Source organism: Pan paniscus, chromosome 14, assembly GCF_029289425.2.
Source record: "Pan paniscus chromosome 14, NHGRI_mPanPan1-v2.0_pri, whole genome shotgun sequence".
Classification (NCBI taxonomy): Eukaryota; Metazoa; Chordata; class Mammalia; order Primates; family Hominidae; genus Pan; species Pan paniscus.
Window position 1 is genome coordinate 108143266 of NC_073263.2, and position 26360 is coordinate 108169625.

The 26360-nt window shown below is 39.5% G+C and overlaps 1 protein-coding gene and 1 long non-coding RNA gene across 3 annotated transcripts in view; both read left to right on the forward strand.

Moving 5' to 3' along the window:
- LOC129393660 (uncharacterized) overlaps positions 1 to 25905 on the forward strand; it is a 104470-nt gene extending 78565 nt beyond the window's left edge. For both annotated transcript variants that reach the window (XR_008620701.3, XR_008620702.3), the window contains 2 exons: positions 22369 to 22651; positions 25242 to 25905. This is a non-coding gene — a long non-coding RNA (uncharacterized LOC129393660). The remainder of the gene's footprint in view (positions 1 to 22368; positions 22652 to 25241) is intronic.
- On the forward strand, positions 16795 to 18537 carry LOC117975655 (ATP synthase F(0) complex subunit C1, mitochondrial-like). The gene has a single exon (XM_063596029.1). The coding sequence runs from the start codon at positions 17162 to 17164 to the stop codon at positions 17537 to 17539; it is 378 nt and encodes a 125-aa protein (XP_063452099.1). The 5' UTR covers positions 16795 to 17161; the 3' UTR covers positions 17540 to 18537.
- Positions 25906 to 26360: the final 455 nt, after the last annotated feature.

A 26360-nucleotide genomic window follows, 5' to 3' on the forward strand; every position in this document is an offset into this window, starting at 1 on the left:
TTAAGATTTCCCTTAATGCTTAGGAGCTTAATGATCCAGCTTGGAAAGACATGTTTACTTGGTCACCAGCCACAGCCAAAGCTGATGGTAACCTTGTCCTGACCTCAGCAGGAGATGCCGAGAGGCCAAGGATGCTAGCATAGTAAGAATGTACTGGTGGGAAGGAATGGAGGGAGAAGACACAGGGCTGTTAGGTGAAAAAAAAATTTTTTTTGAGGATGGAATGGTTTTGGAGATTAATTATAGGAAAGGTGAAGAAAAAATTGGGGTTTGAGATCATGAAAGATAAAGATGGCTGTAGGGAGAGGGAAGGAGCCTATAGGTATGGACATAACAGGGATTGTCATAATTTTAATGAATTGTTTTAGGTAACAGTGAAACATTGGTTACCTGATTCCCGCAGTAGTTGCAAGGGTTTCCATCTCTTCGAGGGTGTGGTGTGAACTTTCCAAAGAAAGGATTATTTTGCAGCCTTAAACAGTCCAAAATTCCTTTAAAAATGGGAGGCTTTAAGCAGGAAACCTACTACCCTCTTGAAATTGTATAATAACTATTTCTACTTAGGTTGTTATTTCATCCAGTTGGAGGGACCTAACCACTATTGGTCCATACTACCTTTCACAAACCTTTCAGTGGAGACTTTGATCAAATCCCACACAATTTGACCTTATCATTACTAGCAGTTTACAACATATACATATCACATGCCATGTGTTAGTCACAGTCTGTCTCCAGGATTACAAGTCCTGGAGACAAGTCCAAAGTTATAATTTTGAACATTCGGGACCACATGTAATATCAAGGATATAGCGTTTGTGACTAAACAATATATTGGAAGAAACTCATGGTAATGGCATTTGGCTAAAGTTAAAAGCTTAGTTTTAATGGTTGTGAAGATCTAAAAGAATCTTGGTTTTTGTTTTCTCCAAAACTCTTGCTCAGTTAACTGCATAATATCCAATTATGCATCTTAGGAGAATTAAGGGTTGAGAAAACCCAGCTACTATTGGAATCTTTGATTCTTTAGAATATGCTCTCCCAAAACCAGTGCTTACCCAACTAAAGTCTTCCCTCTGGGATTTAGTTGATTGTCATAACTTTTGAGCTTGCTTGTAAAGCCACAGAGCCATTACAGCTAAATGCTGCAGTTTCAAATGTTTTAAAACTCTAGTGTTGTAGCTGATTTTGTTCATTATTTGATCAGGAAAGATAAAAAACCTAAGAATCTTTTTTTTTTCTTGATGTCTTAAATGAACTGGGGTTTTAATGTTTATTTTTTTCAGACTGTAGCATATCAGCTGCAGCACATCGTTTTTAGAGGTGTGGGAATCAGAAGTCACTAAAATATTTGTATCTTAAGGCTGGAAGAAAACTGCAATTATCATTTACTGCAAGTAAGCAGGGGGCCACCAGGAGTGCTTTGTTTAGTCTGATTCTTCTTTGCGGTGAGGGGAATGTCAGGCTACCCTTCCAGCCATGTCTCCAGAACAAATTCGCTACGGCTGCAGGTGTTGTACTCCTATAAAAAGGTGTAAATCATATGTCTTATGTGTGGTTTTGCAGAAATCCAAGGACTTTAGGAGTTTATAAATACAGTTTCCCTTAATTTGTGAAAGACATCATAAAGATGGCACTTTTCTTAGGTCAGAAGCAAGAATTGGGTTCATTTTTCTTTGATTGGGAGAATCACATTCTCCATTTAATGAGTCACAAGTTAAGGACTTTATATTGGTTGAATCAGGCACTTCAAGGCCTGACTTTCAGTCTTCTACATCAGCATTTCCCAGCCTCAGCACTACTCACATTCTGGGTCCAATAATTCCTTGTTGGGGGGAAGCCTGTGCATCGTAGGATGCACATTAGAAGCCACTCACACCCCCTTCTCCGTCAGTTGCCATGACAAAATAATGTCTCCAGACGTTGCCAAACGTTCCCTGGAGGATGAAGAATTCTTTCCTAGTTAAAAACTACTATTCCAGATTTACTTTATATTTGGATATTAATTAACTACAGCCTAGTTTGAGGGTCCTGAAATGCCTCGGTGAACTTTCTTGAATATTAATGAGGACTAGGAAGTAAAAGGTATTGAGGAATAAAAGAGTAACTTTAGTTATAGGAGCTTGGGTTGCGAGTGCATAAAGGAAATTGTCATGACTCCTAGAATGCGAACTGGAGGACTTGTTTTTATCGGAGCAGAGCTCCAGGCACTCCTGTCTTTTGTAAGATTTTAAGAAGTCCAGAGTGGTCACATGTCTTAAAAGACCCAGTTTACTTTGATGTGGGGGCATCCTTAAACTTCAGCTGTACGTCCCTATAAAAAATTCACTGATACGTGTGCTGGAAAACCAGGCATGCCACTACTATTCTGCTTCCCATGGCAGACATCACTAATCAATTCTTGCACTATTTAATGCTGAGTGTAACACCAAAATCTTTCTCGACACAAGACTCCAGGTATTGCTACCAATATGTCTGAATTAGAATTTAAATTGAAACCTATTTGTCACCCGTGCTTTTAAATTGTTGCCAGTTATTTTAAAGCAGTGGTAGTCAGTGATGAAATATGTTGTTGGAAATATAACCTGCAAACAAAGCATCGAAGTCTAAAATGGAAAAATAACATAAACAGCAAAGAACGTGCATTTGGCAAAATTATAAATTTTTATAAATTACAAAGACAAAGTTCATTGTTTTTTTGAAACTGATGGCATGAAGATTTATTTTCTCAAGGTCGAATGGTCACTTAGGTTAAGTGAGAAATTCTTTAACAGAGATTTTGTGGGTAGCAAGAAGGTCTTCACGGGCCTGAACTTTGCTCTGGTGTGTCAAGGCTGCCCACCAAGAGCCACGTTTGTGTACAGTCCCCAAAACTGAAGAGAAATGAAAGACAACTGTGAAAGAGATGGACCATCTTTTGGAACAATGGGTGAGAAGGAAGACCCTGGGCATCTGCCTGGGTTGCTGAAATCAGAAAATTCACCCTGAGTCAGGAGTTTGCTGAAAGTAAAACGTGTCTCCAATTGGGATTGACGGTCACCAGATTTGTGGAAGTCAAAAACTATGTTCCCTTTGATGTCCAAAGGATCTAGAAAACTGTGGAAACTTTTTCAGTAGAGAGACTCATGTAAAATCAAAGGTCTTGGATTAGTTTGGGAGCCTTGCTACTGAACCAGGAAGTCTGGGAGCGAGCCCGGCAATCTGTGGTGTTATCTAATTCTTAAACACACTCCTCAGGTGATTCTGATGCATGTTAAGGTTTGAAAACGCTGATCTAAGGCTGGTTTATTTAACTTTGATTTGCACAGCACTTTCCCCACCCTGACTCAGATTGTTACAATGCAGTGGTTGGGGTGGGGCTTGACTGTCTGCATTCGTTGTTGCTTCCTGGGCCATGATCCAGTATCTAAGCAGTGAAAGTGATTTGCAGTGAGTAGTGAAGCAGAGATAGGCAGCCACCAGGAGGGTGAACCCAGAGGGCAGTGAGCAGTAGGAGCTTTGCTGGACATCGAACCCGAATGTCACCTGTTATCCATTCACCAGGAGACTGGGAGTGCTGGTGACAGGGGTGCCCGCAGGCTTCTGTTTAATACCGTGGCAGTTCTCACCTGGCTTCTGACTGCTGCCAAGACAGATGTGGCCTAGAGAATAGCCAATAGCCATTGCAAGGAGACTATTGGGTCTTCATGCCTGATTGGCTGCTTGATCCTGAAGTGCTTTCACACAAGGGTAGTTTTATGACCTCATCTTAGAACAAAAATGCCTTTATCAAACTTACTCAGTGTGACTGGGTTCAGAGTGGCTTTTAGTTATTTCCAGAAATCAAAATCACTCTCAAAGGAGGAAGTTTTGCTGTTACAGAGTGTGTTGGTTAATACTGAGTGTCAACTTGATTGGATTGAGGGATGCAAAGTATTGATCCTGGGTGTGTCTGTGAGGGTGTTGCCAAAGGAGGTTAATATTTGAGTCAACGGGCTGGGAAAGGCAGACCCACCCTTAATCTGGGTGGGCACCATCTAATCAGCTGCCAGCACAGCTAGAATATAAAATGGGCAGAAAAACATGAAAAGACTAGACTGACCTAGCCTCCCAGCCTACATCTTTCTTCTATGCTGAATGCTTCCTGCCCTGGAACACTGGACTCTAAGTTCTCAGGTTTTGGGACTTGGACCGGCTCTTCTTGCTCCTCAGCTTGCAGATGGCCTATTGTGGGACCCTGTGATTGTGTAAGTTAATACTTAATAAACTCTCCTTTATCTATGTATCTGTCTGTCTATCTATCTATCTATCTATCTATCTATCTATCTATCTATCTATCTATCTATCTATCCTGTTAGTTCTGTCACTCTAGAGAGCCCTGACTAATACACAGAGACAGCTGGAAAAAATAAGACCTGGTCTTGAAGGTGGCTCAAGGCAGTGGAGACAGGTGGGGAAAGAGAGCCTTTCAGATGAGTTCTGGGAAGGCTGAAGCAGCCATGTGAGTGTCCACGCTCTGGCAGGTTAGACATTGCCATGCCTGGTCGTTGATGGGTGTATCTTGCATGGTTTGGTATATGCAAATGACCTCAGAGAACAGGCAAGGAGGGGACAAAGAAACCAAGAGCTCAAGAGAGAAACTGCTCTGTTTGCAGTTTTGTCGAAGGCCACCTCGTTAGCCTTTCACAAAACCGCTCTGTTGGTGGGAGGGGAACTGGCGATACCATTGTGGTTCAGTGAGTCAGCCCGCTCCCCATAGGCAGGGAACCAGACTCCATGAAATGTTAATTATCTGTTAGAAAAAAGCAGTTTATTTTACAGAATTTCAAAAACAATAACTCAATTCCTGGGCAGACTCTGTTATTTGACTCCCTTAACTTAGATTGAGATAGGCTCAATAAAGGTACATGAAAAAATTATAAAGTGGTCTTTTGAAAGGAGACAACGTATATTCTTCACTCATATGGTTTAGATACCATAACACTTACACACACGGTGATTGAGTTACAGTCAGAAAGGCACTATAAAATGACCTTTCCTCCCACCAAGTTTAGATTGACTATGCAGTTCTAGAGAGAAGTATTAATCTTCAACACAAAATGATCGACTCCATTCCAGCAAGATCACATTGTTCGTATACTTTCTTTGGTTATTTTATCAGCTCAGTTTCCATTGTTTCTCCAGTGATAAATTGCACTTTTATTCATTTCTTTATTTTATGGAGTGCAGAGTCATAGTAATTTCCTTGTTCCAGTTCCATTAACTTCCTGGTAGTATTGTTTAAAGTCTCCAGGCCCTGATGTGTAATCCAACTGTTTCCCTAATATGTGGGAAGCAGCAAACTGCTTGCTTATGTCATAAACAACTCTTGCTATATCTTTTCCCATGAAAATTCTGGCACGAGCTTAGCTCAGTATTCTAGGGCTTAGCATAAACCTGGTGTATACAGAGCCTTCCTGGAGTGTTTGAGAACCGAATAGAGGAACTAGGACTGGCCTGGAGTATCATACTTATCCCACCAACCAAGTTAAGCTTCAAAATTTGGAAAAGAGATCACATACACCAGAATTATTTTCATGTTCATATCTCGGTAGATTCCTCAAACTATCTATACTAGGTTTTTTTCTTTTTTTTCCACTTTTCTCAAGTCCTTGATTTTACCCACACCTTCCACTATGTCACCATACAAATTAAACCTCATTTCATTGTAAAAATTAAGGTCATCTGATCAACGTGCTTTCAGCTATCCCTCCATCTCAGAATGCCTCCACATTGCTCTTGTCCTCTCTGCTTCAAATCTAAACCTAGAACCAGCATGGCTTTTCTTGGCCAAAGTGAATCCACTTACCTGTGCTCCAGATGGCACTGTTTAATCTGCCATCTCTTCTTTTTCTTTTCTCTCTTTCTTTCTTTCTTTTTTTTTTTTTTTTTTTTTTTGAGACAGAGTCTCGCTCTGTTGCCCAGGCCGTATGTAGTGCAGTGGCGTGATCTCATTTCACTGCAACCTCTGCCTCCTGGGTTCAAGTGATTCTCCTGCCTCAGCCTTCTGAGTAGCTGGGACTACCACCATGTCTGGCTAATTTTTGTATCTTTAGTAGAGATGGGGTTTCGCCATGTTGGCCAGGCTGGTCTTGATCTCCTGACCTCAGGTGATCTGCCAACCTTGGCCTCCCAAAGTGCTGGGATTACAGGCATGAGCCATCATGCCTGGCTTCACCATTCCTTCTTTATACCCTTAATTTCTCATGTTCTTTGCCCTCACTATCAACATTTTCCTTTTTGGAGAGGTCATCTCTGCATTCTATCTTTATTTTCTTATCTCCTGGTCCATTTTCAAATACACTGTAAATCTAATTTGATCCTCAAACTCCTCCATCAATGTTCAGAGCTGAGATTCTGGCTCATGGCGAAGCAGGCAGTAATGTGGGGGTGGGAAAGCGCAGAGAAAAACTGGAGGTGGGGAAACCTGTTAATGGCAATCATTAAGTCTAAGGAAGCAAGAGGCAATGAAGCTCTGTGTTAAGGGTTTCAGGGTAGGAGAGCTTGGGTAGAAAGCACAGTGCCCATCAAATCTCCAGGTGCTTTGCTACTAATGGGGTCATGCTGTGTTTTCAACTTGAATGTTGAAGGAAATGTTGGCATTATTTACAAGTATAGGGGCAAAAGGAGGAGAATCTGAGTGCAAGTGTGTGGGGCTAATGAGGAATTAACATTAGGCATGTTGAATTCGTGGGGATGGTTGGATGATGAGAGACAAAAGTTGGAACTTTGCATTTAGGGCTGTAGAAGGAAATGAGGGTTAAAGACACAGACTTTCAAGTCAACTGCATAAAAGGGTGCCTTTCCACCATAGCTGCAAGTTTCCTGAGAAAGGATGTAAATAGATAGAAGACGGCTTAGGACAGAGCTTTAGAGAAATTCTACCAGGGACAGGTGGAAAAGGCCTCAAAGGAGAATGCAAGGGAGTAATTCAGGACCTTGTAAATCAGGACTAGTTTCCAAAGAAGTGCAGTCAGCAGAGTCAAATCATGCAGAGACTCAGCAGTAGCAGAAATGTGAGGAGCCCCAGGAATCTGGCCATGGTGAAGTCACTCATTCTGTTGTTCAGGAAGAGGTGGCCAGGCCTGCACAGTGGGCTGAGCACTGTTTTAGATAATGGACTAGAGATTCCATCAAATCAACAGCGAATTATGTCCCTGACTTTAGGGAATGCACATTCAAATGATAGTAGCAGAAAATTAACAAGGAATTACAATTCAACTTGGTAAGTGCCATAGCAAAGAGAAAGCAGGGTGTCCTTGCCTCCAATACTAAGTGGGTGGATTTGGGGACCTCTCAGTCATCTCTCTACTAATAAAGGCTCGGCAACCAGACTGCCTGAATCTCAATTATGGCTCAGCCACTTAGCTGTGGGATCTGCGGCAAGTTATGTCCCTGCTCTCTGCTTCAAATTCCTCATTGGTAGTAAAAAATGATAATGATGATAATAACTATATCTACATTATAGGTTTGTGGTAAGAATTAAATATGTTAAAATATCAGGGCCACCCATGATGAACAGCCACCGAACATCTATGGCACTTACAGAAGACTTATGAAATAGGCATTATGATCACATGTGTTTCTACAGGTGAGGAAACGGACGCACACAGAGGTGAAGCAGCTTCCCCAAAGGCGCATGGCTAAGAGTGGTTATTTGTCTCCTTGTCACGCTGTTTTGAGGGAAGGATTCCTACACTAGGATTATGAAGATGGTCAAACAGATGACCCTGGATCCCAGAAAAGTGGGGCAGAAAGCAGTTTAGTTGTCACATATGCTCACAGCCTAGGGAAGAAGACAGCGGACAGCCCGCAGGGCCACGCGATGGTTCAAGAACAGAGTGAACAGCCAGGGCCTGTGAGAGGTGGGTTTGTAGTAACAAGAAGGGGACTTGGCCCCCCATTTTTGCTGTGTTCATGGGGGTGAGTGGCTGTGTTCATGGGGGTGTATGACTAATTTTGTAGGCTGGCAGGGAACCAAAACCTACTACCCAAAGATAAGCAGGAACTGTGCCTGGTCCCCTGGTGAATTAGTGTTTTTGGCTAGGGGACCTTACCTGTCAGAGCAGAGTGGGGAGGGAAACTTGTGGTCATTTGAAGCCTGATTTTATCAGATGTCAAAGCCTCACTTAATATTGAACCCCAATTTCAGGGCTTACACCTCAGTGACCTAGTGGTGATTAGGACCCACGTATTCTGGGTCCAGGTCCAAGTGCATCTACACTATCCTGTATTTTCTAAAATTCAGACAAAATGTTTTCTTTTGAACATGTCTTACATTCTCCATCTCGACAATGTTTGTTCAAGCCTATCTCTTTGCCTGGAATTCCCTCTTGATTCTCAACTCGGCTTTTGAGATCCTGTCTGCCAAGGACCATCTCAAATGCCAGTTACTTTGCAAAGCTGCTTCGGTCAGATGTGGCCCCTTCTGCATTTCCAGCACATTGTATGGGGAAAGCGTGCCAGAAAATCATGGCTCAGTCTCTGACTTTGCTATTTGTTTGTTACATACTCTTGGGGAAATGAGCTTGATTACCCTTAGTTTTCCCATTTTTCCAGCAGGAATAATAATTTCTCTTTGAGAACTCTTGAAAACACATGTGTAGTGCTCAGTATTTAGAAGTCACACAATAAATATGAATTTCTTTCTCTTAAATGATTTTGTATCTCTACTGACCCCGGTGTTATTATGCTTCATACTATAATTACCTGTTTGTTTTATTCACTCCCACTAGGCCATAAACTTGAGAGATGGTATTTTACACTTTTGTCTTTCACATCTTTGTCCTGGTTATTTGCTGCTCACCATCACTTCCAAAGTGAAAGGGTGGGCTGGGTGCGGTGGTTCACGCCTATAATCCCAGCACTTTGGGAGGCTGAGGTGGGCAGATCACTTGAGGTCAGGAGTTCAAGACCAGCATGGCCAACATGGTAAAATCTCATCTCTACTAAAAAATACAAAAAATTAGCTGGGCTTGGTGGTGGGCGCCTGTAATCCCAACTACTCGGGAGGCTGAGGCAGGATAATTGCTTGAACCTGGGAGGCAGAGGTTGTAGTGAGCTGAGATCGCACCACTGCACTCCAGCCTGGGTGACAGAGTGAAACTCCATCTCAAAACAAACAAAACAAACAACAACAACAACAACCAAAAAAAACCACAAAGTGAAAGGGTGACCTTGGTTCTCATCCATTGTGGAAGGACTTCTCAGCATGTGCTGCTCTACAAAGCAGTGAGGCTGGCTAGGACAAGCACTTTGCTGTTCTCTTAGGAATGCAGTTGCTTTAACTGCACATAATGTCTTTTATTCCTAAAATACACATGCCTGGGAGACATAGCACAAGAATTGAATCCATGTTATATTACATAAATCTATATTATGGTGAAACTGACATATCCAATCCCAAACGAAGTTTAACCAGGGTAGTTTTCAGAACCTGAAGAGGGGCAGGCATGACATGGAAGAAGAAAAGCAGGTGTCAAAAGATGAGTCTTGGGCTTTTATGGTAATATTTGTTTCTTTATCAATTTTAACACATAGATTTGGGAATGGTAAGAAAATGCAGCTCAAACATATTATTTGTGCTATTTACCCATGAACAATGTAAAATGTATGATAAAGAAATATGAAACTGTCATGGGAAAGAGAGGTTTGAATTTTCTAAAGATTTAAAAGATTTGTGTCACATTGTTTATTCTTCATTAATTGTTAGAGGAATAGATGTATTAATTCATGAAGAGAATGAAAGACAGAATGTCAGGGCTTATTATATTTTTCTTATGCAGTCTCTGATAAAGTATATGACTTGGCATGAATGAGACATCTCACTTCTCTTTCTTTTAGTTTTTGATGAATAAAATGAAAGAGATAGTAATAGGCTGTCTCTAAATGGTAGCATTGGCCATCAAAAACAGACCAAAGGGCATGATGAAGAGGGCACGGGGTTTTGGGGTCACTAAATGCTTGTCTCCAAATAAGTACAAAGTGGAAAAGAAATATTTCCTTGTGATTCTAAGGTTTTAGAGGGGAGTGATAATCATTGGCTAGCTGCATTCATTGGCTCAGCATTATGCAATGCTAATGGTTTTGAAGCCTGACTAAGAAATCTCAGCTGTCAGAAAAACTGCACAATTGAAAGTAATTATGGAAGTTTGAAGGAATTCAAACCATTTCCATAATCCATTGGTTCTTGTCCAACTAGGGTGTCCTCCTTTTTTTTTTTTTTTTTTGACTGTATGAAATATTATGTAATTTGCTCTAAAAGTCTTGGGTATAATTTGCCCACATTTCTTCCCAACTCTTTCATAAGTTATCAGTTAAAAGTTTCCTTTCAACAAATGGATTACGCTGCAGAAATTACTGAAGCCACCTGAAATCCTTTTTGAAACAAAGCAGAGTAAATAATTGTCCCACTGCATAAATAGATAAATGACACAGCCTGCTGACATAATTTGCTACCTTTTGAATTATTATCATTTCAAAGCTTATCAATCTTTTTTTCACTGTTCCATTCTATTTTGCTAATGACAGGGAAGGAGCTAAGAACATTTGAATTAATTATGCAAATAAATTCGTATTAATCTTTCTAGAAACTGGGGTGCTCATTTTAGTATCAGTAAAGCTATTTACATGGCTGTTTGCGGAGATAATAGATGACAGAAAAATAGAATATTATAATAGACTGAGAAAAATATCTTTGAATTACAACAAATACAATTTAATTTAGGCTTAACCCAGGACATTTCCCTCTGGTAGATGAAGGCTGTAGTTTTTTAGACCTTATTTATAGTTCGATTATGAATAGACACAGGAAAGAGGAACTTGGGGTGGGGTGCAGCATATTAATGTATTTTCACACATTTCCTTTTTTGCAAAAGTGAAATATGTAATATTTAGAGTTATAAGTAAAATTTTGGGGAGGCTTATCAAGAGTCTTCAGAATCATTTTTCTAGAGCCATTTCTGAGATGAGGATCAGCAGACGTCTCGTCTGACTGATGTAATCAGGAGAAGCGGATGCAGGCCTGACGAGTAATGATCTGCATTTCTATGCTGGGCTAGGGGATGGGGCAGGATTGTTTTGCAGACAGAAATAACTGGACAACCATTCTCATTTCTGAGGACTGAGGAGGGTAAAGTAGAAGCCTGCAAATTATGTGCTTGGAAATTCTCTTGGCCAAAAATCTTCTAGCAATAAAACCTTTGTAATAAGCCTCTTATCCAAGTTTAGTATTCTTTTGTTATTAAAACTGCTTGGAAAGATATAGTTAGTTTAACGTTCTGAGGAAAACTAATCATTCGTTACCAACTGCAAATAGAAAACGGAAAGAATATTAGTAAAAGAGAATGAAGACTATGAACTGGACATTTCAATGAGTGTTCAGTACAAACATAGTTATACTTTTGAAAGGGAAAGTGTGGAAAAGTGATTAGTCATAATTACAAAGCCTACATTTTTCTGGCATACCAAAGAGTCAAAGGTTTACATGTTAATCTAAAATCTGACTGGTGTTTGAGGACCAGAGTGAATAGGGGCTGAATCTCTATCCATCTTTGTGTTCCCAGGGTCTAGCACAAGGGACAAAGAGTAGGGGTTCCATGAATGATTGCTAGGCAGCATAAATAATTTTACATTACAGGAAACCCCCAAGCCAGATTCTAGCCAATAATGCCAATCGCACTTCCTACTAAATCTTTTATTCATGCACTCAACCCCTTTTTCAATTGAGTAGTTTGAATTTCATCTCTTTTTGACACTATATTTATGAAGGCTTTGAATCAATTATTTTGTTCTTAACATGCTTTTTGGTACCAAGATATTATACATGACAGTGAAAAAGGGGTAGAAAATCAATGTCAAGTGAATGGCTTTGTGAATGATTGACTACACACTGAATCCAATGGATGCAATGCCTTACCCCCCAAGGCTACAAAATTGGAGGACAGCATGAAGCTGCCCCAGAAGATAGGTTGATCCACATCTGACACAGAGACTGCCGAGAAGTACACCTGTCCTGTGTCATTCATAGGCCCAAGGTGAGTCCTGTGAGGTCATTACTAACAGTGACACCCAGAAAGACTCTCTCATGCTGTCAATCAGGGTTGGCTGTGCATCAGTTGATGGGTGCCCAAGTGTCTTACTTGGGTGAAGCAGACAGAATCCATGTGGTTTAGGCTCTGTATTTCAAAGGAAAGCATGGCGGCCTGGCAACTGAAGTGTTCATTGAGCAGTTTGTTGAAAATCAAATAAATAATACTACTTAAACAACAACAACAACAACAACCAACCTCTTGAGTTTTTTAGTTTGTTATAAAGGTATCGTCTCTATCTTCTGCCCCTATTGTATGATTTTGAGAAGAGAGATGAGAAGGTATAAATTCCATCAGGTGGGAATTCCTGTTTTGCTCCTTGCTGTGTTTTCCGTGGCCAGCAGAGTGCCAGACATACAGTAGATACTTAAGCAGTATGTGTTGAGTGAACATTGGATAGGGTGAGAGAAATATGGAAGTAAGGCTGAGTATATGGCTGGGTAGTCAACACTTGGATATTTTTTTTTCTGTCTTTTCTTGCATTTATTTTCTCTAATCTTTTAAACCTATTTTTCATATACCTTGTATGTATAAGGTCCTATATAAGGCACTTTGAAGTTCTTGGAGAGTTTCCTCATACATTTGTATTAATTTACTTATTTATCCACTTAACAAATATTTGTTGTTCATTTAACAAGGTATGTATCACTATTGAATTTTTTTCTAAAAATAGTACCATTTTAACTGTTATCCTCTAATGAAATTATAGTTTGGAAGCAAAGACCAAGCAGTAAAAAATAGTGAGAAGGATCTAAACTGATCAAAAAATGTAATAACATGGACCATTAATCCCACAAAGTAGTGTATTCCACTGAGCAATATTAAATTGTAGAAAGAACAGTCTAATAAAATATCACCCTAGGCACTGTCAAAGAAGAATAGTTGATACCAAATTGGCTAAAGGAAGATTTAGTCATAAGATCTTTTGAGAATAAAAAGTTTGAATAGATGATATAAAAATACAACTTTTGACTGATTTCATTGCAGTAGCTAATATAAATAGTTATTATGCTATGTGACCTAGAGCCCAGTAAAATAGAATTTTTTAGTCTTGAAGTTTCAGATTACCTTTATGCCTTAATAGGCTCAAAAGCTTAAAACATTTGACTTAACCAATATCAAATACTTCTTAATGAATATAAACGATTCAGGAAGAAAACATGAATCCTAATAGATTCCCATTTGAAATTGGGAGGTACATTAAAGTCATTATGTCCAAATTTCCTATCTTCTGGAAAGGAAATTGAGGTCAAGGGAGGGCAAGTGACTGATTCAGCATTGCACATGTAGGGTACATGACTTCTACTACAGTTTTCTCTGCACTATACAGCCATACTTCCATTGCACATTAATACACTAGCTTTCTAGTCCAACACAATCTTGCTTGACTTTGAACGGTCTAACTTATTAAATTTATCATGTTATTTCCATATCGACTCTCAAGACCAAAGCTTTCCCCACATCAACAGGAATCTACTTGAACCCTAGTGCCAGATAGGGATTGTTTGAGTACAGTGAAATATGACTAACTGGAAACTTATCTGAATTTAAATGTGATTGGCTCAAAGAGTGGCTTATGCCCTTTTTGTACTTTATTGGTGACATGTCAGTAAGAGGAAATCCAACTTTATTAACCAAATGCTCCTCATCCTTGGACTGCCCCAAAGTCATATTTCTTCTAATTTATTCAATTTGGGGAACCATGTTATAGATAAGGAGACTGAGGCCCAAGGAATGTCTTGGAGGAAGTGTGTGGCAGAGCTGCTATTGAAATTCCAGGCTACATCCTCCACCTAGGATGGGTAATTTTATGTGTCAACTTGGCTAGGCCATAAAGCCCGGTTTCGTTTGGTCAAATATAAATCCTAACATTGCTGTGGATGTGTGTTTTAGATATGATTAAGATTTAAATCAGTAGACTTAAAGCAGATGACCCTGTGTGATTTGGGTAGGCCTAATCCAATCAGTCAATGGATTTAAGAGAAAAGACTAAGGTTTCTTGAAAAAGAAAAAAATTCTCTTCAAGTGTTGAACATAGAAGTTCTGCCTGAGTTTCCAGCTTGCATCTCTGCAAAATTTGGACTCAAGGTTGCAACATTTTAACTCTTCCCTGAATTTCCAGCCTTGGGGGCTGATGCAGATTTTGGACTTGTCACTTCTACAACCAAGCCAATTCCCTAAAGCTTCTTTCTCTCTATCTTCTATGGATTCTGTTTCTCTGGAGTACCTTGACCAATAGTCCTTGCATGCTCTTTCTGTGTACCTTTTGTGTCCTAAAGCTAGACTTTGAAGTGAGAAAAAAAAAATCTGCTATGGAGACCATGAGCCCTTGCAGGAGGATGAGCTGTGACTCCATTTGAAAGAGAGATACCCAGAGAGGCCAGGCCTTACCCAGAGATCAAGGTGGCAGCATTGGAGCCGGGTTTTGACAGGCGCAGCTGCAAATGCTCACAGGACCAGCAGCATTGGAAAAGAAATCACCAGAGCCCTCCACGAAGCCCCTGATGGGATAGATCGGACTTAAGAACATCAGTATCAACAAAGAGAATTTTCAGGAAAAGAAGCTCTGCCTTGCTTGTTTAATTAAAAAAGAAGATATATGGGAAGACATTTTGCAGAATGCCTTTTTAGAAGGGCAAAAAAAGAAAAAAAAAAAAAGAAAATTCCTCCTACCTAAAGTAAAACATCAACACTCTTGAATAGAAAAGAATTTAGATTCTGAACTAAATGGTTTAATGAGGGACAGATAGTAAGTGTGAATTGAAACTAATTGGTGTTTCAGATCACTGAGCTGGTTGAAAAACCATTTGTGATGAGGTCTGTATAAGTTAACAGTCGCTTTTAAATGCCTAATTAAACATCGTTCTGTCCCTAGTAAGAATAAAAAAATGTATTGTTGCTCATTGCTCTATACTTAACCAAATGATTAAAGTGGGTAATCTGAACAGATTTATTTTTTGTGTGTGGTAAAAGCTCTTTTTTCCCCAGAGTAGGCTGATGTAGGTAGCCTTTGGACAATGACACATTGTGTCACATACAGACAAGAATGCCACCTCGCAGTGAGCATGCATAATGGGATAATGTGAGAAAAAGGCCACCAGATACTTGTTGAACAAAAGGAAAAATAAAGAGACAAGGTGAGAGGTGGCTGGGTCATGGCTGATTTTTTTTCCTCTCCTGGGAGTAATAATTAAAAGGGTATCAATAAGAGGATTTTAAAAATTATGCTATTTGGGTGCTAAGGATTAAGGGCACAAGTGTTTGCAATGAATTATATTCAAGAGAGATCAAGGTTTAATACTTGTAATTTCATTTTACTATGGGCTGAAGCCCTCTGGAATTCAATGAAAAGGGTATTAAGAGGATAGTCGGACAGATGGGGGACTGGAGAGGGCTCAGAAGGGCTTGCTCTGGGGCCATCACCCGTGGAATCATTTTCTGGGTTTAGGGACGGAAGACCTGGTGTGGAAATGGAGTGATTTCTGAAGGAAAGTGTCCAGGAGGGGCAGCCTACAAGGTAGAGGGAGTCTCGGGGCATCAACTTTCCTTCCATCTCCTCACTTCCCACCTCCTTCTCTTCTTCCCACTACAGTTTCATGCCTTGGGGTAAAGCATGCCATTTCTCTATGGTCTAGTTTTACACCCATAGCTGCACAACAGTGAAAGGAAGAAAAGTATTTTCTGTAATTAACTTCCCTAAATGTTTTCAAGGTAGTTTATTTGACTCTGTGTGAGCATAAGGTCAGGGGAATATTTTTCTTCTGTAATTCCGGAAAACAAAACAAACAAAAACCTAACACCAAAGGTGTTAAGAAAAAAAGAGAGAATCATTTAGATTTTTCAAAAATATATTCCAACAAAAACTCTAATGTTATCTGTGCAACTCATTATTTTGTGTGGAAACGTCCTCTGATGACGCAGGTGCTAATGAGTGACTTCTTCGAGAGGAGGACATGAAGAAAGGTGGGGACAAGGAGCCAGGAGCCTACTGGAAAGATCAGGGTGAAGGAAGAGGTACTCACAGGGTTACTCTGTATAGGCTTCACCTTCCTCTTTCTCCCACTCTCACCTTTGCTGAGAACCAAAGTCTTGGTGGCGAGTTCAGACATTCAAGAGAGTAAGCTGTATCTATTATGTACTGAGCCTATATATTTATTTAGATTTGCATATTTGTGTGTATATTCATTACTACTTTTTTCTTCCTTAAAGACAGAGTCTCACTCCTTTTTCTTAGAGTCTCACTCTGTCACCCAGGCTAGAGTGCAGTGGTGCAATCATGGCTCACTGTAGCCTCAAACTTCTGGACTCAAGTGACCCTCCTGCCTCAGTCTCCTGAGTAGCTGGGACTACAGACACATGCAACCACATTGGGCCAATTAAATTTTTTTTTTTTTTAAGAGATGGGTTCTCATTATATTGCCTAGGCTGGTCTCAAATTCCCGGCCTCAGGAAACCCTCCCTCCTCAGCCTCCCAAAGAGCTAGTATTACAGGTGTGAGCCACCTTGCCTGGCCCATCCATTACTTCTTAATGGCATTTCCTTCCTCTGTTCCTCTAAGCAGTCATTTGCTTCTAACAGCACTCATGGTTTCTTGTATACGATTTGCGCTGATGTCTATTGAGTCAACCCATCAATAGCAGTCCTGGGTTCTGAGACAGTCGTTTTTTTCAGTTGGCCTCAGACCACGCTAGTTTGTTTTCCTTTCTGAAGTGGATTACGACATGGGTGCTTTGGCTGTTCTACCTTCCTGACCACTGCTGGGTCCGCTGCTTTAAGCCAATAAGCCCACCTGTTTGGACATCTAGGTGTGACTTTTCTTTGAGAAAGAGTAAATTTTTTCTCAAATTCTAATTTAAGCCCCTATGGCTTAATTAGACACCCACCCTGCCAACCCCCCAACAACTGTTGGAACAAAGAGTCTCACAACCAATGTTTCAACTGTATTGTTCTGAAGCTTTATTTCCGTCTTCCTCCATGCAGCAAAAGTCCCAATAAAGTAAACAGAAGAAAAGAGCTGGAGCGCTGAGACCAAGGGCTAAAGCTGGGAGACTGAAACAATGCAGACCACCAGGGCATTACTCATTTCTCCAGCTTGGAACCTCTGTTGTACCTGGGGTCTAATCAGGACTGTATCTGCCTCCTTCTTGAATAGCCCAGAGAATTCACCTAAACAGCCTTCCTACAGCAGCTCCCCACTGCGGGTGGCCAGATGGGAGTTCCAGACCAGTATTGTCTCCCGGGACATTGTCATAGCAGCCAAGTTGATTGGTGCTGGGGCAGCCACAGTTGGTGTGGCTGGTTCAGGGGCTGGCATTGGAAAAGTGTTTGGCAGCTTGATCATTGGCTATGCCAGGAACCTGTCTCTCAAGCAGCAGCTCTTCTCCTATGCCACTCTAGGCTTTGCCCTATCTGAGGCCATGGGGCTCTTCTGTTGAATGGTCACCTTCCTCATCCTCTTTGTCATGTGAGGCTCTGTGGGGGTCACCTGCCTGTGCATGCTGCTGTGACTCCATGCCATTCCTGGTTCTGCAGTGTGCTAAGCTTTACCATTAAACACAACGTTTCTCTAAAAAAAGAAAAAAGAAAATAAAAGAAAAGAGCTAGTGGAGTGGAAGCTCTTCCACCCCCACCTCCCATGCCCAGGAGAAGGGGCTGCGGGCCTCAAGCACACTGGTCACTCCGGCACGAGTGAGGAAGAAGAGCCCTGTAAGGGCTGTATGGGAGAACGCACCCCTTCCTCAACAAGGACGGCTTCCGCCTTTCAGTGTTGCTTCCCAGAGCCTGAAAGCACACTTGGACTACAATCTCATTTTTTCCTGGACTCAGGCTCTCAGCCCTGATGAAGCCTCACTGCCTCTCTCCTGGAGCGAAAACAGTCTAGAGATGTGACCTACCCAAACAGCTTTAACATACTCCTCTACCGTACAGAAAAGAACAAGGGCTCAGCGACAAAACTATTAGGAAGCCACGAATCACACACAGGGTTAGTTCAGTCATATGGGATTCAATACTGGAGGACAATTTTGATTTTATTTCTTTCACATTTTACATACTCAGTAGTAGAGGCTGTGAAGGGTCTGAAGACCTTCTGTTCTGCCAGGGAAATGGACGGCTTGATGACCAGGCCCTGGGGCAGTCAGCTGAGAATGACTCCTGCCATCAGGGCCCACCTCTTGACTTTTCCTAGGAACTGACATTTGTTCTCTCACTTCTAACTTCCCTTTATTTCCCAGTGTTACACATGCTTTGATGATTGAGCCTCCTTTATGATCTGCGCCCTGTGGAGTTCTCTCCAGACTAGATGAAGAGTTGAACAGGCTTAATAAATCATTAACATAATACAAAATATTTGAAACAATAATGCCACAATTTGACTACTAGATTATATCTACACAGCTAGACAGAAATTTAAATACTAAGGGAGTTAAGTGAACACTTTTACAACTAATTTGATTTATTCATGTATTTTTAAAAACAGTAGATGATAAAGCAGATATGGAAAAATTCCAAATTACAAAAAGATTAAAATTATTTCTTGCATATTTTATTTTTAAATATATTTTTCATATACTATAATAACTAGAGTTAATGATTTTCATTATAAATTGCTAAACATGTTTAATTTCTAAATGCGAACTCAGAAACCTCTAAACAAAAGATTTGTCATTTAAAACGATCAATTATTGTTTTAGACATATTTACTTAAGAAGGAGAAACCTAAAATATACAGCAACTGTGCTTAGAATTGATGAAGCTGAGATCTGATGAAAATGAAGTTCATATGAGGAACATTTTTAAAAAATTAAAAAAACAAGACAAATCGAGTCAGTCATTCACCCTTTTATATAATACTACAGTACTTGTGCTGATTAAAAATGGAGCTAATTGTAGGGTAGAAGTTCCTTCAAATTAGAAAATAATTTCTATGAATTTCTAGTTGTTCCGTGGCAAATAATTTAGAATACTAGGGTTTCAATATCAGTAAATCAACATAAGGACTGGAGTAGGCATCATGAGCGTATTTACAAATTATTCCTGTTTCTTGAGGGTTAAATTCTTATGGAATTCATACATGAACACTTTACAAATGTGAAAGTGTGGGCTACTTTATCTCAGGTTATGCTCAAGGAAACAGTTATGCAAGCTCCGTGCAAAGTACTAGACGTGGAATAAGTGGAGACTAATATTATTAAAAACATTAAATAGGCCTTTCCATCAATGAATCCAATAGATGAAGCTCAAATATTTTCCCTTCAGAAGCTTCCTTTGCCCATTCTATACCTTGCTGTGCTTCCGCCCTTCCTCCTCACAGCTACAAACCAGAACATTCTTCCCCAAGGATAACGTAGATCTCTGTGCAGTGAAGGCTTTCTTCTCCATGTCCCTCGGTAGAATTTTATCATTTTTATAGTTTTCTTTATTGTTCACTAAGTGAATTCTTAGTTACCTCATGATTAGAGTTATTCGGGTGAATGCAATTTTCCTTCCCTTATATTTTCTAGTTGCTTTATTCCTGGAGAAATTTTTGTTATTTGTGTTGCCCTGATATGTCTATGTTTGCTTTTCCTTTATGACTGAAATGACCTTTTTGATGAAAAAGTGAGTTTAAACTAGCTTACAAGCTAGTTTAAACTTTTAGTTTTCTAGGTGAGTGTGTATTTTTATCTTCATAGTTATATCTTCTCCACAGCTTCAAAGCAAAGGCCTTATACGTCCAAGTTAAGGAGCTTACTCCAAAGGAAAAAGGCACATATTGCTTGATTTCTGTTTTCTCTCTTCCTTCCATGTCATCAGCAGCTCAAATCCTGCCCGTGTGATATGTGAACAAACACCAGCTTTTCTGTTTTCTGTTCTTTCTTTCTCCAGCCTCATCTGCCAAGCTAGAGTATATCTTTCAGGCATTCCTAGCTGCACTGTTCTGTGCTCATCTTCCAGGGAAGTTACAAGTTAGTTCCTAATCACCTTTATTTGATCTAAGTGGCTTTGTATCTGATACTCGTGTAAGTTTGAATCCCAACAGGTTTCTGTGTCAATGGAGATTAATAGTGGCAGTCAGAGAGTGGCCCCAATGATGGCCACAGCAAAACTCCTGGAACATGCGTGTTACCCACCGTGCACAGCAAGAGGGCCTTTGCAGATAAAATTAAGGGTACTGTATTAGGGCTCCCTAAAGGGACAGAACTAATAGGAAAGATGAATATATGAAGGGGAGTTCATTAGGAAAATTGACTCACACGATCACAAGATGAAGTCCTACAATCTGTAAGCTGAGGAGCCCAGAAGCCAGTCCGAGTCCTAAACCCTCAAAAGTAGGGAAGCCGACAGTGCAGCCTACGGTCTGTGGCTGAAGGCCTGAGAGCCCCTGGCAAACCACTGGTGTAAGTCCAAGTGTCCAAAAGATGAAGAACTTGGAGTCTGATGCTCAAGGGCAGGAAGCATCCAGCACAGGAGAAAGATGGAGGCCAGAAGGCCTAGCCAGTCTAGTCCTTCCACATTCTTCTACCTGCTTTATTCTACCCGCACTGACAGCTGATTAGATGGTGCCCACCCAGACTGAGAGTGGATCTGCCTCTCCCAGTCCACTGATCAAATGTTAATCTCCTTTGGCGACACCCTCACAGACACACCCAGGAACAATACTTTGTATCCTTCAATCCAATCAAGTTGATACTGGATATTAACCATTACAGGTATGATCCTTGAAATTGGAAAACCATTCTAGATTATCAGGGTGAGCCCATCTAGATACATGAGTGTGTCCAAGGGCATGACCTTTCCCTCTGTGGTCACAGAGAGACATGACAATGGGAGCAGGGCCGGGGAGAGATTTGTTGTTGCTGGCTTTGAAGGTGGAGGAAGGGGATCATGAACCAAGGAATGCAGAGTGTTTCTAGAAGGTGGAAAAGGTGGGGAAATGGCTTGTTTGCCTGAGCCTCTAGAAAGAAACATGGTCCTGCTGACACTGGATGTTAACTCAGGGAGGCCTGTGTCAAACTTCTGACCTCCAGGAGTGTCATATAATAAATGTGTGTTGTTTGAAGTCCCTGAATTTGTAGTAATTTGTGATGGCAGCAGTAGAAAACTGATACATTGAGGTATTGGTCTGCTTAAGCTGCCATCACAGAAGACCACAGACTGGGTGGCTTAAACAACAAAAATTTATTTTCTCACAGTTCTGGAGGCTGGAAGTCCAAGATCTAGGTGCCAGCATGGTCTGGATCCGGTGAGGGCGCTCTTCACGGTGGGCAGATGGCTGCCTTCTCACTGTGTCCCCGTGTGAGAAGCGGGTAGAAGAGACGTGCTGCCTCTCTTAGGAGGTAATTACGGTCAAATGAAGTCATAAGGGCGAGGCCACAATGACCTCTTAAAGGTCCTATCTCCAAATACAGTCCCAACAGGAGGTAGGGCTTCAACATATGAATTTTGAGGAAGAAGCACAGTTCAGTCCATAGCAATTGATGTAAAATGTTTAAAAATTTGCTTTTTCTTCCTTTCAGTGCTGTGTGTACGTATGTATCTGTGTTTCACGGGGTGGGAGACGTGCACAGGAATAATTAGTACTTGTGATGATATTGCTCTTTAAAATATTTTTAAATATTTTAACATATTATTTAAAATGTAAAAATATTATAATTTAGCTACAGCCACCTTGTATATTGTATTCTTTAAAAATGCAATGAGTGGATGTTAAATACTCTCACCAAAAAATAGCTGTGTGACATAATGTATATGTTAATTAACTAGATTTAACTATTCCACAATGTATATATACTTCAAAATATCATGTTGCACATGATAAGTACATAAAATTGTATCTGTCAGTCTTGTAAAAATTAATAAACAGATTCAAAAAAATTATATTTTGCATTTTAAACTTTTATAGAAAAATAATTTTATTTACAAAAATTTATAAACATTGTGCAGAGAGTTTTCTGTGCTCCTCACCCAGCTTCCTCTATGTTCACACCTTATATAACCATAGTACAAGTAGCAAACTGAGGAAGTGAATGAGGATATGAGGCTATTGGCTAAATTACAGGCCACATTAGAATTTTGCCAAGTATTCAAACTGTCTGTTTTCCGTTCCAGGATCCATTTCAGGATCCCATATCAAGTTTAATTGTCTTGTCTCATTAATTTCCTCCAAACTGTAGCCATTCCTCACTTTTCTTGCCCTTCATGTCCCTGACAATTTTGAGGAGTACGAGTTGGTTATTTCGTTGAATGTCTTCGACCTGGGTTTAATGTTCCTTTTATTTTCCAGGGAGGAATCTCCCAGTGTTTGTGCCATGTTTTGATCTGACTGAAAGCCATAAACATAGCCGAAGCCTGGGCCATCCACAGAAGACCCAATGTTCTCTTTTTCCAAGTGGGCATTTTGTATCTCTGAAGAGTTCTAGACTGAGCTACATCAGTAGACCTCTGCATTTAAAGGGAGCAATTCTCATCCGAGGATCCTGATTCTTCTACTGTAGTGCAATTTCACTACTCTCTCCAAATGTCTCCAAGCAAATTCAAAGCAGCTGAAAATAACTGCATGCCTGAGAGTGAGAGAAATTTCTTAAGTGATCGACCAAATCTGGGTCTGATTAGTGGGTGGATGCCTCATTGGAGAGGCTGATTTGAGAGTCGGGGTACAAATAATAATGGCTAATAATGGCAAACAATTAGTAATTGCCAGGTGCCAGGAGTTGTGCTAAATGCTTTACATGAGTAGACAGGATATTGCAGAGCTCAACAGTTAAGAAATTTGCTTGTGATCATGTAGTTTGGAGAGTATTAGAGTCTGAAATGAAGACAACTTGAGGGTTAATAAACAGGAAGAAAAAGTACTCTACAAGACAGTTTATCTGATAAGGGTATGATGGAAGATGGCATCAGGCGGAGGTAAATGGGACGAGGGACTGGAAGAAAACCACTGAATCAAAGACTCTTGGAGTTGAAAGTTTCCTTAGCAACTATCTAGATTCATTAACTTCTTCACAGTTGAGAGATTTCTGCATTATTTTTCTTCCACAAATAACCAATCTCTGCTTAATTTTTTACCGGACCACCCCATCTACTCCTGGGCTACCATTACCATGCAAGTCTTTTCCCTTCTTTTGGACTAAAAACTACTTTTAAAAATTGTCATCCATTAGTCACAGTCAACCTCTCTGGAGTTAACAAGATAAATATAAGTGTCTCTTTCATTTGACAATCCTTCAAGTATTTCAACATAACCATAACGTTCTCCTTAAGTCTTTTCATTTCTATTTGCAAGTTCTTCAGCTATTTTTCTTACAATATAATTAACAGTCCTTTTGCCAAGCAGGGTCTCTATTATTTAGTAAAAGGCAGGCAAATACTGGAAGACTATTCACATTTGAATTTGACATAAAAAAACAAATGAAAGCCATTTTACAATTAAGGCAACTTAGATGTCAGGACAAGAAAACTGTAGGACCAGCGTTAAGCAGTCAGTTGAGTGTGGGAACATAATCCACAGGAGAATCTAGTGTGTATAATGAAAGTCTGGAAAAATTCAGTATAATATCATTTCAATAACTATTCCTTTTAAGATTCCCCTTAGAAGAACACATAACTTAGATGTCCTGAGGACAGAATCTGGAGCACATCTGAGCATTTATAAACTGGATTCTGCCTGGCACTTAAAATGTTTTCCTATTTAGGAGATTTAATTGTCAAATGAGGCTTTTATCTTTTGATCCTATCAACTGATATCCTGCAGAAAACGCTGGATGATGGATTTCTTTGGAACACACGATCATTCTGTAATTTTACCTTTCTTTCCTTTTCCTCTGTTTCTTTACTTGTAACTGAACCCTGAAATAGAACTTAATCTGTCAGCTGCACTCTACATTTGTTCTTTTTGCACAGAAAACACTATTATTGCAGATATTCAAACTATACAAACTATACATTTTTCTTAAAATTCAACATAGTTGAAATAAAAAGGTTTTGCAAATGTATTTAAAACTCTTCAGTGCTTACTATGCTGTTTTTACATAGTATCTTTTAGTAGGAAAAACAGAAACATGGCGAGGTAATGTCTCTTTTTTTTTGCCTAATGCTAATTAAATAATCTGTAAACTTAAATACTATCAAGATTTTGAATCAGCTGAAAATCAAACTGAGTCATTCATAATTTTTTCTGAATCTTGATATTTTTTGCAGTTATTCTGCAGAGTGTCTTGAAATGCTAGAAGCTGTAATAATTTGCGGCTATTCTATTTCTCAAGGACATTAGATACAAATTAAAAAAAATACTTCTGTTCATAAGACAGTGAGTTATACCCATCTTTAGGGAGGTAAAGTAGACGTTTTGAAATGCTTTTGAGATTTCAGGAGCCATTGTAAAAAGAATAGAAGCAGTTAGATTCTTAACTCTCCCTAAATGTGTTATTATTTAACAAAAATAGGAATTGATTGAATAGTTTTGAGTCTAATTACCAACAGTTTACTCCATTTGTGTTTTAAAATGGGAAATGTATCTTGATTCATTAATGGAAATTGCTTCATTTTGTCCTCCATGAAACATGGAGATGTTAAAGCTTTATCATAATACAGTTGAAATTACTTAGTAAGATGAAATTACTAATTTTCACACAAATACAATGCTTACTATTTCATTACTATTACTAGTAATTTTCATCTTTCATCTTAGTAATTATATGGTCTGCACTATATAATTCTTTCTTTCTGAAAGAATACTCATCAGAAGTTATATTAATACTTTGAAAGGTTTATGAAAAATAAAAATGAAAGATGCCCAGCATTTTTTTTTTCTGGTGTATTTTTAGCAAGATCAGATATCATAGCATTTAAATGAAGAACTTTGCTCTACGTAATTAGTCACTGATCAAAGAAACGACAAATTTTGGAATGAAAATAGCAAATTCAGTTAAAATATTCTGCAAAAATACTTCTAAAATTATTTTTAAAAGATAGTTGTTAAGGCATAGGACTATTACTCTTGGATACTATTTTTTCTAGGTGTATCATATGAGTATTAATAATTCAATCTGAAACAAATCAGTAAGCTTTCTAGTACTGAAATTTTCTCTTTTGCTTTCCTACTGTGTCACCATCGTACTGTTTTGTTTTACACAGTGACAGCATAATTTTCTTCTACAGGGACCACGAAGCTTCAGGCCAGCCCTGTCCCGAAGTCTTGTGTGCTTCATGTCGAGTGGTCTGCAGTGGACTGTGTCTGCTTGAAGCGATGCTCCGGAGGGCTTATTGTTGTGTGGGGTAAAGCATGAGATCACTGAAAAATGAGAGAAATCGAGCATACGAAATGTGAAGCATATCTGTTGACACCGTGCGCTCCCTTTGCTTGCACTGGATGGTGCATGGTTTCCATGCGCAGTGCCTGAGGTGTGGGGCAGGCGAGGCCCATGCAGCCTGGCTCCTTTCCAGAAGGTTGCTGTTCATTACAGCTCGAGTGTGCTGGGTTCTGCAGATATTATCTATTTTAAATTAACGCTCCGTAAAAGGATTTAAAGTTTTCTGAAAAGAAACCAATGAATGAAGCTAATAGTAATAATGCAAACACAAGCAAGCTGCCAAGTAAGCCATTTTTCTATTACGGAGCTCTTCATCAGTCATATTATTAAAGAAAAAACAACAATACTAGTAATAATGATCACCTATTCAAGACCAAGAGTTTGATCCTCCAAAATTCAAACAAGGAAAAATCTCTCCCAATCTCTCCTTTCCTCCATCCCTTTTCTTTACTTCTCATCCCATATATAATATTATATAATGCATACATAATAAAAGACATTCACTATTATTAGCAATGATTCCTTATCTGTATATTGTGCCTTAAGATATATTAGCAAATGGTATGCATATTTAGAAGACTTATTTTTAAAAATAATATATATGTTGGGGTAAAGGGTCAACCCTTTATTCATTGACAAGTGAGGTTATCAAAGAAGTCTGGACTCATTTTTGCTCTTCCAAGTCTAAATATAAATTTTGGTTTATAAAGGATTTCATATGGTTCCCAACAGCACATTGTAAAAATTCAACTCTCTGCCTTACTAGTTATTGAAGTCATCTTACAGATGGCCACAATAAGTTCCTTCTTATTTATTTTTGCCAATATAATTTGTAGGGTAGATGTATGTAGTTTGCTTGATTCTGACCGGAAATCTGTTCTGTTTCCTGCTTGACTGAAATTTGGGGCAATGGAGGCAGCAGAAATATGCAAATATAAACCTGAGTTACACAATGGGCTTTGGTTCA